The 12,407-nt window shown below is 49.6% G+C and overlaps 1 protein-coding gene across 3 annotated transcripts in view; it reads right to left on the minus strand.

The window, feature by feature from the left end:
- Positions 1-574: 574 nt before the first annotated feature.
- Positions 575-12,407, minus strand: part of PXYLP1 (2-phosphoxylose phosphatase 1) — an 83,362-nt gene continuing 71,529 nt past the window's right edge. For all 3 annotated transcript variants that reach the window (XM_006161081.1, XM_006161082.3, XM_014592665.2), the window contains 2 exons: positions 9,173-9,312; positions 575-2,914 (listed from right to left, as the gene is read on the minus strand). In XM_006161081.1, coding sequence (XP_006161143.1) covers positions 1,977-2,914; positions 9,173-9,312 — 1,078 coding nt within the window. In that variant the 3' untranslated portion in view covers positions 575-1,976. The remainder of the gene's footprint in view (positions 2,915-9,172; positions 9,313-12,407) is intronic.

The raw sequence follows: 12,407 nt of genomic DNA on the forward strand, positions 1-12,407 counted from the left end.
GTTCACTTTGTAAGCTAAATAATGTGATTGAATGTATAAAAGAAAATGAAATTTAAAAATGTAAATAAAAAAAATTTTTTTGAGAGAGAGATTTTTGCTATAGGGCATATGTGCATGCCAAAGAGACAGAAAATGAGAAATCATCCCCCATGGGGGAGGGCCATGCCACAATCTCTTCTCCTCCATCCTCCTCTTGGCGTAAGTTTTAAGCTGCCTAGACACACACACACACACACACACACACACACACACCTGTCGTGAGTTTCAAGCCGCTGGGTCCGAGACTCAGACTGTGGTCAACTACGTGGGAGTCCAGCAATGTAACCATTATGCCATCTGCTGGTTCCATGAATTGATTTTTAAAAAGTCTTCTGATTCGCTTTGGTTTTTTAAGCCTACAGGCTATTTAGCAGTTCTAATTCAGATATATCAAGAGTGGGAGCAATAAAAACTCAATTTGGCTTTAAATAGTCTAGAGATAACACATCGTTTTTAGCAACAAACAAAGCAGTTATGATAAATTTTAAAAATACTGGTTCTCCCTTGAAAAGAACTAGAATGACCGAATTCGCTGTGCAGTATTCTTCAAAAATTTATTATAAGAAACAGACATAATGAAATGCAACATGGGACAGAAATGGAGAGAGAGCTGGAATGCCAACCACGCCGAAGAATCTCACTTGCACTTTGACATTTCTTAGAGTAGAACGAGCACCATGAATTCAGAAATCACAGATTCAATGGCAATTGCTTCTAATATACAAAATACCTTATAAAGACTCTTTATCTATCTAGTAACAAAGTTCTTCCAAAAATGTATTTAAAAATCAATCAGAATTTATCTTTTGACTCGGACGAAAATGATTTAAAAATTGATCCAATCCTACAGCTTGACAAGCGGAATGAACCATCATTAGTTTCTTTTTTGGGGGGGAAGAAAATACCTGAATTCGGCTTCGGGCTTCCTTCTAACCATCAAACAGGTAAAGTGACTATTTCTATCAGGATAAGAGCACATCTAAAACTGGTCTTAGAAAATATTCCCCTAGCCTATAAAAAATACTAAATAAGGTACAAAAATTTCAGCGTAGACAGCAAATAGACCATAGCAGACAAATGTTTAAAACGTACTTCAAACTACCTCGTACCACAATCATCGTGAACGTCAGACGTGAGTCTAGTCATGTTTCTACACTCCATTCTGATGCGATGTCTATTTCCTCTGGAGTTTAGTGTCAGATACAGACTAAATTCTGTGTTTCTAGAAGTCACTGGAGGAACCACTGAATAAGTCTCCATATTCAGCTGGTTCTCAAAGTGCTGGAAGTGCAACTGTAGTGGAGCCTGCGGTGTAGACCAGGGGCCGGCACGCTGCAGCCTGAGCCAAATATGGCCACCACTCCCCTTGCAGGGCCTGTGGACACAGCCCACGTCCTGCCTGTGGCCGCTTTCAGGTGACAAAGGCAGACATGAGTGGCTGTGACAGAGACTGCGTGTGGCCTTTTGGTTCAGTCTACCGTCTTGACTACCTGGCCTTTGACAGAAAAAGTTTACCAGCCTCTGTTTTAGCTCAATCACTTCGGGAAAATTCTTCACGGGTTAAGGACTAAGTAAAATTGTCCGAGATTAAGAACATGTTGGGTGAGGGTTGCTGGTTTCATCATACAATACCATGGCAGCCAAGGAGAATGCAAACTCGCATCGGCCACATGATTCTGGCATTTTTAGCAAAGTCTGGCTATGATAGGTACCTCCTTTTCTTGGCCAACTGACCTTTTTGTACCAAGTAACGTATGAACCAGAGGACCGCAATCTGCTTCCTGTTCAGCCCAAGCACTCTGTGGCTCCCGAACACAACTTGCAGCCTTTACACATCAACAATTCTATATACCCTAGCAACACAGAACGCTAGTGGGGCGGGCCTCTCCCAGCCCTCAGAGCTGGCAAAGATGCTACAGTGCGGAATCGTGGACCTTTTAGACCCCCTCTCTGTGACATGCATCGTAATAGTTAGAACTACTGCTACCCAGGGCCACGAACATGTCCCTTTTGACAAAGTGGACCAAGTGTTCAAAGGGACACATGGGCTTGGAAGATCGCTTTTGGTGGTCCTGGCAGAATGAGGTGTGGAATGTGACGTCCACGCCGTTGTACAGAATCCGGACGGCGTGCTCGCTGGGCTTGTCTCTGTCTTGCCAGAGCTCAAAGATCAACCTGGCTGCAAACCTTGGGAACCGGGCTTCCGAGAGGCCCAAGGCACTGAGGATGGGTGACAGAGTGACATCGTGAGCGGAGTAGAGGGCGAAGAGCTCCTCTCGCCTGCCCTCGCTGGCGCGCTGCATCCGGCTGATGGTCTGATTGAGAACGGGATGGGCCCCCAGCAGCGAGTACCCCAGGTACAGCCTCTTCTCCCGCCTCTCCCGCTCGTCCTCTATCTGGTGCATCTTGATCACCTTGAAGTGCTCCATGTCGATGCAGCCGTTCCTCGTGCAGGGGAAGCTGGCGTTGTGGCAGAAGTAGCAGAGCATGGAGTCGATGGGGTTGGCGGCCCGGAGCTGCTTGGTGGGGACGTCCACGATCCTGGCCATCTCCCCGTAGGTCTTCTCCAGCTGGCTGTTCTTCAAACGTAAGAGGTACTGGCGTCGCTGCTCCTTCTCCAGGTACTGGTTTCTCACTGGGCAGTAGCAGTTCCCGGAGCAGAAGAGAGCACTGGGCTGGTGCCTGAAATAAACCTTCTTCCAGTCGAAGTCTGGGAGGAAGCCGTAGAGCAAGGCCAGCCCACTCTGCAGGGTCCGGCTCTTCCCGGTGGTCTCTAGGTACAGCTGGTCCGCGGACCAATCGCTGGGCAGGAGCCTGTGCTTCTTCAGGTAGATGTCCCTCAGCAGCTGGCCGTTCTGCAGATGCTGCACCACCCCTGCAACGGGAGACAGAGGTTCCTCACTACCGGCTCAGCCCAAGGAGAGGCAAGGGTAGGTAGAGCCAGAGCCCGGCTGTGGAACGTTCTAGTCAGGGTAAGATAACCTCGCGGAGCCCGTTTCCCCACCTTAGGGAAGCCGTGAGAATGGGTTTATGTCAGCTTGTGAAGAGAGCCTGCTGTGGGTGCCCACGTAGGGTGCGGGGTGGGATCCTGTCTTCTGCGGTCACCACCTTTGTGGGGAGCACGAGGATCATCTGGCTCCCTGCCCTCCTCTCGACTGGCCCTTCCCCGGGGAAGGTGTGACTGCCGGGCCTGGGGGGTGGGATCGCTCAGCCGTGGCAGCTCAGCTGAGACCCGCACCAGCCTGGGGAGAGCCTTCCTAGTGCGGGACTGACGGCCCAGGGGTTCAGCCAGATAAAGAGGAAAAGCGGCCTGCTTGCTGCACGCCCCCTTCCTGTGTCCCTGCGGCGGGGGGTCCCTCCTTGACCCGTCTTCCATGATGTGCCCAAGAGGATCGCTCCGCTTACTCCAGGCCGCCCTGCCCAGTGTGCTGGGGCTGCGGCCACAGGCTGGCCCGCAAGGACTCGCTCTGTGCCGTTGGGAACGACCTCCTATGTGCCCCGATGGAAGGGATGAGAAAAGCAAAGCGTAGAATAGTGTGTTCATTATATTCCTTTTAAATAAAAAGAAAGAGGGGAAACTAGGAGGGTGGAGTACAGTTGCTGTGTTTTACGTGAAGAGGGCATGCGCGAGACGGGTAACAGCGGGCACAGAAGTGAGACGAGGAACACGGGCAGAAGCAAGAATCTCGACTTGATTTGTAGTACGGTTTTAGCGCTGAATGGCCACTACAGAATAATAAATTGACTTCTTTTTTTTTTTTTTTTTTTTTTGAGAGGTTTTTGCTATAGGGCACGTGCGCTCGCCAGAAAGACAGAGACAGAGAGACAGAAAGCGAGAAATCACCTCCCAGGGGGGATGGCCATGCAGCAATCCCTTCTCCTCCGTTCTCCTCTCAGGATCTTGGGCATGCACGCACACGCGCCCGGCGTGAGTTTAAGCCACAGGTTCAAGACTCGAACTGCGGTCGGCTACATGCGAGTTCTGCGACATAGCCATTATGTTAAGTGCTGGTCCCATAAATTGACTTTTTTAAAAAATGAGAACGTCTGTCTGATCAGGAGAAGGCAGTCCAGGAGAAAAGCAAGCTCAGCTCCAGCCTGCAGATGGACAGGGTGAACCTCAGCTATGGGTGTGAGCCCTCTGACCGTGTAAAGCACACAGAGGTCCACACGGTTTGAGAAGTTCCACGGTACAGACGAGACAACTTGGGCTGAGAATGTGAGACAGACAGAAATGTGTGGCCCAGGGAGGGGACCAGCTCAGCCACAGACATGAAGGGTGGGGACAGCCCACAGCCTAGTGTTCAGGGAGCCAGATCCCACATCCAGCCATGCAGTTTGTAACCCTGGCTCAGTGGCTTGAAAAACATGCCAGGCATGCATGTGTGTGTGCTCCCACCCCCAGTCCCGGCAGGATGGAGAAATGGAGGAGAAGGGACTGCAGTGTGACCGTGCCCCACGGGGGAAGGAGCGTTTTCTCCCTCTCTCTGGGGAGCACACGCACCCTAGAGGTAATTAAAATAAAAATCATGAGCGGCAGGCAGGTGGCATGGTGGTTCAAGGCACTGGATTCCCATATGGTCAACTGCAGTTCGAGTCCTGGACCTGCTGGCTTGCTTTCTCACTTTCCCTTTCTCTCTCTCTGGTTAAATTAAAAAATAATTACGAATGGAGTTAAATAAATATTAAAAAAATAAAAATCAGGACCGATGTCTGGGTTCTACTGTACACAGTATTAAGGGCTGGTTCCCCTCAGGGACCTGCACTGGAGCAGGTGCTAACATTTCTTGAACAGTTTGCACAAGCGAGGCCACCCAGCGACGGAGGGACACGAAGAGGCTGCGTCTGGCCCAGTGCACCCCTGAGCCCACCTTCTTTTCTTTCTTTCTTTTTTAATAGTCATTTTTAAGAAATATTTTATTTTGGGACCAGCAGTTAGCGTAATGGCTATGTGGCTGGACTCCCATGTAGTCGACCGCAGTTTGAAACTTAAACTCACGCCGGGCACATGTGTGTGTGGGATTAATATCCCGAGAGGAGAACGGAGAAGGGATTGTGGCGTGACCATCCCCCCAGGGGGCCCATTTCCTTCTTTCTGTCTCTCTCTGTCTTTCTGGTGAGCGCACATGCCCTATAGCAAAAACCTCTCCAAAAAAAAAAAAGAAAGAAAGAAAGATTTTATTTTAAATTTATTTACTTACTTACTTATATTTTGACCAGAGAGGGACCAAGTGAGAAAGAGAGAGAGAGATGGAAAGTGAGAAAGCAAGCCACCAGGTCCAGGACTCAAACCATGGTCAGCCATGTGGGAGTCCAGCGCCCTTAACCACCACGCCACCTGCCGGGCCCCCGCCTTCTTTTCTTACATTACGTATGTGAAACTCGGAGTGCTTGCTGAGTGCCAGGCCTTCTCATTTCATCCCACAGACTCGCGATGGAGAAGGCACGCTGCTGTCCTCATCCCGGTTTCCTTATTTACAGACGCAGAGACTTAGACCCTGAGCCACTCATAGGTAAGAAGAGGCAGAGGCGGAACTCGGGCCGTCTGAGCCCCGTGCTGTGCTCTCCAGCCCTGCTCATGGGGCCTCCCTCCATCTCTGCTGCACCTCCATGACTCGTCCTTGCCGTTCCCTCTTGTTTGCCATGAGAACACCAGCCCTGGCTCTAGCGCTGCCTTCTTCCTCTCCTGGATCAAATGAAGAACTTCCTGTTCCCTCATGCCGTCGGACTCTGATCCCCTTAGCTGCACCCACTCACAGCCTGTCACAGGCTGGCACAGAGCTAGACACGCTGCCCTCTCTGTGTACTTAACTCCCCGCCCTGTTGGGAAGGTCCTGTGAGCCCCATCTTCCAGGTCTGTCTGGTTCCAAAGCCTGTGCTTATCCCTAAGACCCTCCAGCTTCCAGCATTCCAGTCAGGTGTCTCCATGCACGCTGTCCCCTGCACCTGCATGCTCCTTTAGGACAGGTGAGACGGGGTCTCATGCATCTGGCCATCTTACTCCTCCTACACAGCAGCTGCCAAAGCATCTCGAACAGAGCAGGCAGGCCCTGGTGGCGCGGCTGATCATGTAGTTATGTGTGTGCCCTAAGCATGTCGGCTATAAATGGCTATAGCAGCTAATGATATTGGAAGTAGAAGATAAAAGTGACCATTAGTAGAGAATGAGGAGACAGGGACAAATGGCCCTGAAAAAAATGATTTCTAAAGTCATACTGCTTCAGACACTGATGACCATAGGTCACTGAGAAGGTCAGAATGAGCGACGATCTCTAAGCGTGTGAAGGTCACCTGCGCCCCTGCCTCCCCTTGGAGAACAATCTGTGGATTCAGAGGCTGCCCCTCCCTGCTCTCCACACAGTCGTCCTGACCCCTTAGCCAGAGCAGAAGGACACTGACCTGTGAAAACCTTCAGGGATTCTCTCTCAAGAACCTGGACTGGCAAGGTCATCTCTGGACCTGCTAGCTCTGCCACTCTGCTCTCAGACAAGGGACCAGCAAGACAGGCGGGGACAAGGCAGTTGTTTTATTCCTGATCCCAGGAACCTGGTCACATTCTTGCCCTGGGAGTGTGGGAGTCATCCCTGAATCCTTAGAATACATTTCTTTTTTTTGCTTGAGCTGGTTTCTTTTATGTGCAGCCAGACAGTCTCAGCAGCACTTCTCAGCAAGAGTGGTGCACGCCTTGGGGTGGGTTTGGGGTTGGGCTACTGCAGGAAAAGGGGGACGGGGTCCTGGCACACAGTATGTTCTCTGCCCCGTGTGATCTTTGCATGTACCCCGAGACAGTCCCGCATGTGAAAAACCTGTTTGAACACTCTGGCCCATAGAACCTGACTCTGTTTTTATTGTGTGTGTCCATAAACACGAAACCATTTTTTGTATAACATTACCATCCACTGAATTTTCCAGAAATGCAATATAAATGGGGGATATCTGTACTTTGCTGCTGCTGCTGTTGTTCTTTTTAGCTTTTTGCCATAGGGCACATGCGCTTGCTGGAGAGAAGAGAGACAGAGAGAGGGAAAATGAGAAATCCCTCCCCCCCCCCCAGGGGGGAAGGCCATGCCACAATCCCTTCTCCTCCATTCTCCTCCTGGGATTCTGGGCACACACACACACACACACACACCTGGTGTGATTCCCAAGCCACCAGTTCAGGGACTCAAACCATGGTTGGCCACGTGGTAATCCAGCACTTTAACCACCATGTCAAGGTTTTTTAACACAACCCCTTATCCAAGGCTCTTCCTCTAGCACCTTCCATTTGTCCCACTCTGCCACCCAACACTTCCCCCGTGGATCACTTCCAAAACCCCTGCAAACCCAGAAGGGCCAATTTCAGGACAGAGACCTTCCTTCCATCCAGGCTGAGGTCCTGCGATGCTGAAGGCCTGGGAAAACAGAACACAGCCAGCTGGTCTTCCTGACTCCTCCCTGAAGGCTGGTGACCAAACTAAGGTCCTTCGAGGTCTCAGATGGAAGAAATGAAACTGGAACATGTTGGGGGACCAGCAGTTCCTCTCGTCCCAGCAGAAGTGACCCCACAGGTAATTCCCCATCCTACTATGATGGTGAACTGACAGTTCACTTAGGGCTGCAGGGGAAAGCTGTGCTTCTGTGAGGCCAGAACTCATCCACACCAGCCCCACGTGCAGTGGGGATCTGCCGTGCACTCTCTCTGAGATCTCGCACATTAAAACCTACAGAGGTTTGCTGGAAATATCTCAGAATGTGGGATGGGCTAAACACCTTGTATCCTGCCATTACAAATGATGTTATGAGTGAGCCAGTCAACCTGCCTGCCTGCCTGCCTGCCTGCCTTCCTTCCTTTCTTTCGGAGAGGTTTTTGCTATAGGTTGCGTGCGTTTGTTAGAAAGACAGAGAGAGACAGAGACATGGAAAGTGAGAAATCACCCCTCGGGGGGATGGCCACGCCACAATGCCTTCTCCTCCATTTTCCTCTCGGGATCTTGGGCACGCATGCACACGCGCCAGTGTGAGTTTAAGCCACTGGGTCTGGGACTAGAACCGTGGTCCACTACATGGGAGTCCAGTGACATAGCCATTATGTCAACTGTTGGTCCCATGGGTAAACATTTCTTGATAGTGAAAGATGATCACAATCTACTGTTGAGTGAAAAAAGGAGTTAGAAAAATGTGTGTGTGTGTGTGTGTGTGTGTACAGCAAAGGAAGAAACTATTAAGGGTCTATTTCTTTGGTGGGTTATGGGTGCTTTAAATTTTTCTTCCTTTTGCTTAACCATCTTTCCTAATTTCATTTCATGAGCATATTCTGTCTTAATAAGAAGAAAAAGGTCATTTTTAAGTTTTAGAGATTACAAGTTTAATTAGATATCTGGTGATTTTGAGCTCTGGAGGTGCCAGACCTTCTGTACCCCTCTGAGCCCCATAGTATCATATTCAAGATTATGAGAGGACTTCAGAACATTTGTGGGAAAATAGAATTAAAGTGTAAGTTCAGGGCAGCCCAGTAGCTCAGTGGTTAAGGGAACTGGATCTTACCTGGCCAAACTGCAGTTCGAATCCTGACCCAGGAGTCTTAAAAAAAATGTAACAGGTGGGCATGCATGTGTGTCTCAAATCCAGACAGAACAGAAAGAATGGAGGAAAAAGGCCTGTGGCACCACCACGCCCCACTGTGGGAAGCTTTTTCTCTCTGGTAAGTGCTTGTGCCCTCTGGCAACATTTTTAATTAAAAAAATTTAAAAGTACAGGGTCAGCAGGTCGCATAGTGTGAGGCCACTGGATTCCACATGGCCGACTGTGGTTCAAGTCCCAGACCTGGCAGCCTGAAAAACCACGCCAGGCACATGTCATGCGTGCCCAAAATCCTGAGAGGAGAATGGAGGAGACGGGATTGCGGTGTGGCCAGCCTCCCTGGGGGTGATTTCTCATTTTCCCTCTCTCTGTCGTTCTCTGGCAAGCGCCATGCACCCTAAACTGAAAGAAGAAGAAAGAAGAAAGAAGAAGTGAAAGTTTACTTCGGTACAAAACCTTCCTGAATTTATGCACATCTTTTCATACACATACTTCCCACAAACGTTGTGCCCCTGGTTTGCTTCAACCGTGTGTGAGTGGAAGAACGAACATGCGAAGGCTTCGCACGTACCTGTCTGCGTGAGCTCTCCCATCTCACACAGCGGGTGATTGGGGTAAAGAGGCAGGGAGTTTAAGGGGCTTTCAAAAGAGGCTCCGGATCCTTTTGACATGTGACTCACGAAGGCTTCCAGTTTAGGGTGGTATGGTTTCCTAAAATGACAATACGGAGAATTAGCAGTCATTCAGCGCCAAACAGTCAAAACAGTTCCCACCATCGGTGCCAAGCAGGCCCCCAAGTGTGTCATGGCCTTTCCTGCCCAGAGTAAGTCCTGGCTCGATCACTTCTTCAGGATGACTCTGCTGCGGGCACCCGGGGATCAGCCTTGCCCTCTCAGTTCCCGACCCCTCCTGGCCTGCCTTTTCTGGGAAGCCACCAACACCCACACAGCACTGTGCTCTAGGTGGGAGCAGTCCTGACGTGTCCCTTCCCCGCCCCACATCACCCACCTTCCCTCAGTCTTGAGAGTCTTCCCCCTGGGGCTTCCTCACAGCCTCAACCTGGGTTCTGGCTGTGGCCAGTGTTTATTTGGACGGTGACAGGCTCCTCATGTAATTTAATTATTCAGTCACTCAGTCTTTCTAACCTTGGCTTCTCCACAGCCAGAAGGATCTACTTAAAAGGCAACTCCAGTGGCCAGGGGACGGAACAGCAGTTCCATGGGAGGGGTCCCCGGTTCGCGGCCCAGGACCTCCCTGTGCACGCAGGGCCTGCACGCCTGTGAGCCAGGCTTGGCTGGGCCTGGCGCTGATCATGGCATAAAGACCCGGCTGGGAGTGCCTCTCTCACGCTCTTGCTTTCTCATAGAAGAAATAAATAGACTTTAAAAAATAATAAAGTAAAAACCAAATATAATAATAATAATAAAAGGCTACTGACTCAACACTGCTCTTCCACACAGCCACCTTCACCCACGCCCAGCTGTCCCCCTGCCCTAGCCCCACCGACTTTGACCCTGGCTGCTCACCACACCCTCTCATTTGAGGCTTACCACGCCCTGTCCCCTCTAACAATGTGCTCTGACCTCCTGGGACAGCCACCTTCCTGTGCCCTGACACACCACACCCCTCATTCTGCCACACTTCCTCCACTTTTCTACCCCAGCCTTTCCCAGGGTAACCAGTAATCTTTTTCTGACTTCTGGTAAACCTCCCTTTAGGAAAACTGTGAACTGAATAGGGTAACCACGGTCTCGGCTGTGCTTTACAGATAACTCTGCAGTTTGCACATACACTATCCTGTTTAATGTGGGGTGATAATAAATATCTAAAAAAAAAAAAACAAAACCCAGTTTATTGACGAGATCTGAGATTATATTTCTGCCGTGAAGTCCATGTGGTAAATCAAGAGATAACTTCCCTCTTAGTCACTAATGTACAATTTCCCTGAACAATGAAATGGCTTCTGGGCATATACTCATTTTCCCTGAGTGATGAGATAAGCAAACACCCACACTGTCCTTTGAGCAATGAAATAGCTGGGAATGCAGACCCCGTTTTCCAGCTGGATAGAAGTGGACAGATACAGGACTTCGCCACGGTAAGAACAGCATGAGAGAAGGCGGAGACAAGTGGTGGCCGGGCGAACCCCTGCTGTCTGAACGCTTGATTCACTTGGGCCGTGTGTGAAAAATGACTGCCGAGATGGGTTTATTATCTTCCAAAAACATACAGCAAAACGCAAAAAATATCCATCTTTTAAAAAGTGTTTTAAGATTAAAGAATGCTAATCCTGACGTGCAATTTAGTCGAACAAAGTTCCCGGATGGCGCGGGGGAATTTTGACTTTCCATAACACAGAGGGTATGTTATTTTGCCTGAGGCTGAAACACATGAATGTTTGCAAATTGAGAAATAAAACGTCCAGACCGACAATGAGCCTGCCAACACGAAGCCGTGTAAAGGAAGGCTGTCCATCACCCAGAGCCAAACCTTCTGCTCCGGGCCATTGTTTTGGTTGGCAATTTTCGAGGCTCTGAGAAAGCTCTGCTACCCATTTTAAACATGGAATTTCACTACCGAGAGTGTTTGCTGAGGCGACCCAGGTTTTCAGGGCATCTGGCTGCTTCCTGATGTTTTCCTACCTAACTATCCTCATTACAACATGATTTTTTTTGGGGGGGGAGAGGTTTTTGCTATAGAGCATGTGTGCTCGCCAGACAGACAGAGATAGACAGAGAGACAGAAAGCGAGAAATCAACTCCCGGGGAGATGGCCACAGTGCAATCCCTTCTCCTCCATTCTCCTCTTGGGATCTTGGGCATGCACGCACACGCGGCCAGGGTGAGTTTAAGCCACCAGGTCCGGGACTTGAACCGTGGCTGGCTACATGGGAGTCCCGCAATGTAGCCATTATGCTAACTGCTGGTCCCATGACATGTTTTTAATAGAAAGATGAAAAGGTAAGAAAACTTCACTTACAGGATAGATAACAAATGACTGCATCTTTTTAAGGGGAAGAGGACCCGGTAACCTGGTTCTGGACCTGTCCTCGCTCTGGCTACCTGGTCCGGCCTGCCTCGTCCACGCTCTTTCCTTGGAGCTCACAGGGAACTTAGCACACAAGGGATGGCCCCAAACTAGGTGTGAATGAATTCAACTGTAAAATATCCCATCCTGAGATGTTTCATGAAAATACCAAGCCTTCCAGGATTGTAGCAACAAATATGGCCACTTCCCATGGTATTCAGTAAAATATTTGGATTTTGATGGAAACATAAAAACATAAAGGCTGTTGTGGGTAAGACTGCTAGGTGCACCCTACAATCTATTCTCCTCTTCTTGGGAACCTGGTTAGGTCCCATTTCTGAGGTCCTGGAGGTTGAGTAGAGCCACATGACCAAGTATTCGCCAAGAGAGTGGAAGGCTGTGTACCACTGCTGGGTGCAGCTTTCAGATCGGGAGTGTGCCCCCTTCATATCACCTCCCTTTCCCTTGGCCACTATCTAGGCATGGAAAGCTGGGTTCAACCATGCAGACATCCCTAGGATGGAAGGCGGCAGCAACAATCTGGAAGGAACCTGAGGCCCTGAATGATGAGGTGGAGCCGAGCCACAGACTTGGAATACTCATCCCCTGACCTTCACTCAAGCAGAGACGAACTTTATGATGTAAGGCAATGTATTCTCTTTTAAAAAAAATAAAGAATTACTTTATTTATTTATTCATTTATTTTAATTTGACCAGAGAGGGACAGAGGGAGAGAGAAGGAAAGTGAGAAAGCAAGTCACCAGGTCTGGGACTCGAAC

This window comes from Tupaia chinensis, unplaced genomic scaffold, assembly GCF_000334495.1.
Source record: "Tupaia chinensis unplaced genomic scaffold, TupChi_1.0 Scaffold138115_2, whole genome shotgun sequence".
Lineage (NCBI taxonomy): Eukaryota > Metazoa > Chordata > Mammalia > Scandentia > Tupaiidae > Tupaia > Tupaia belangeri.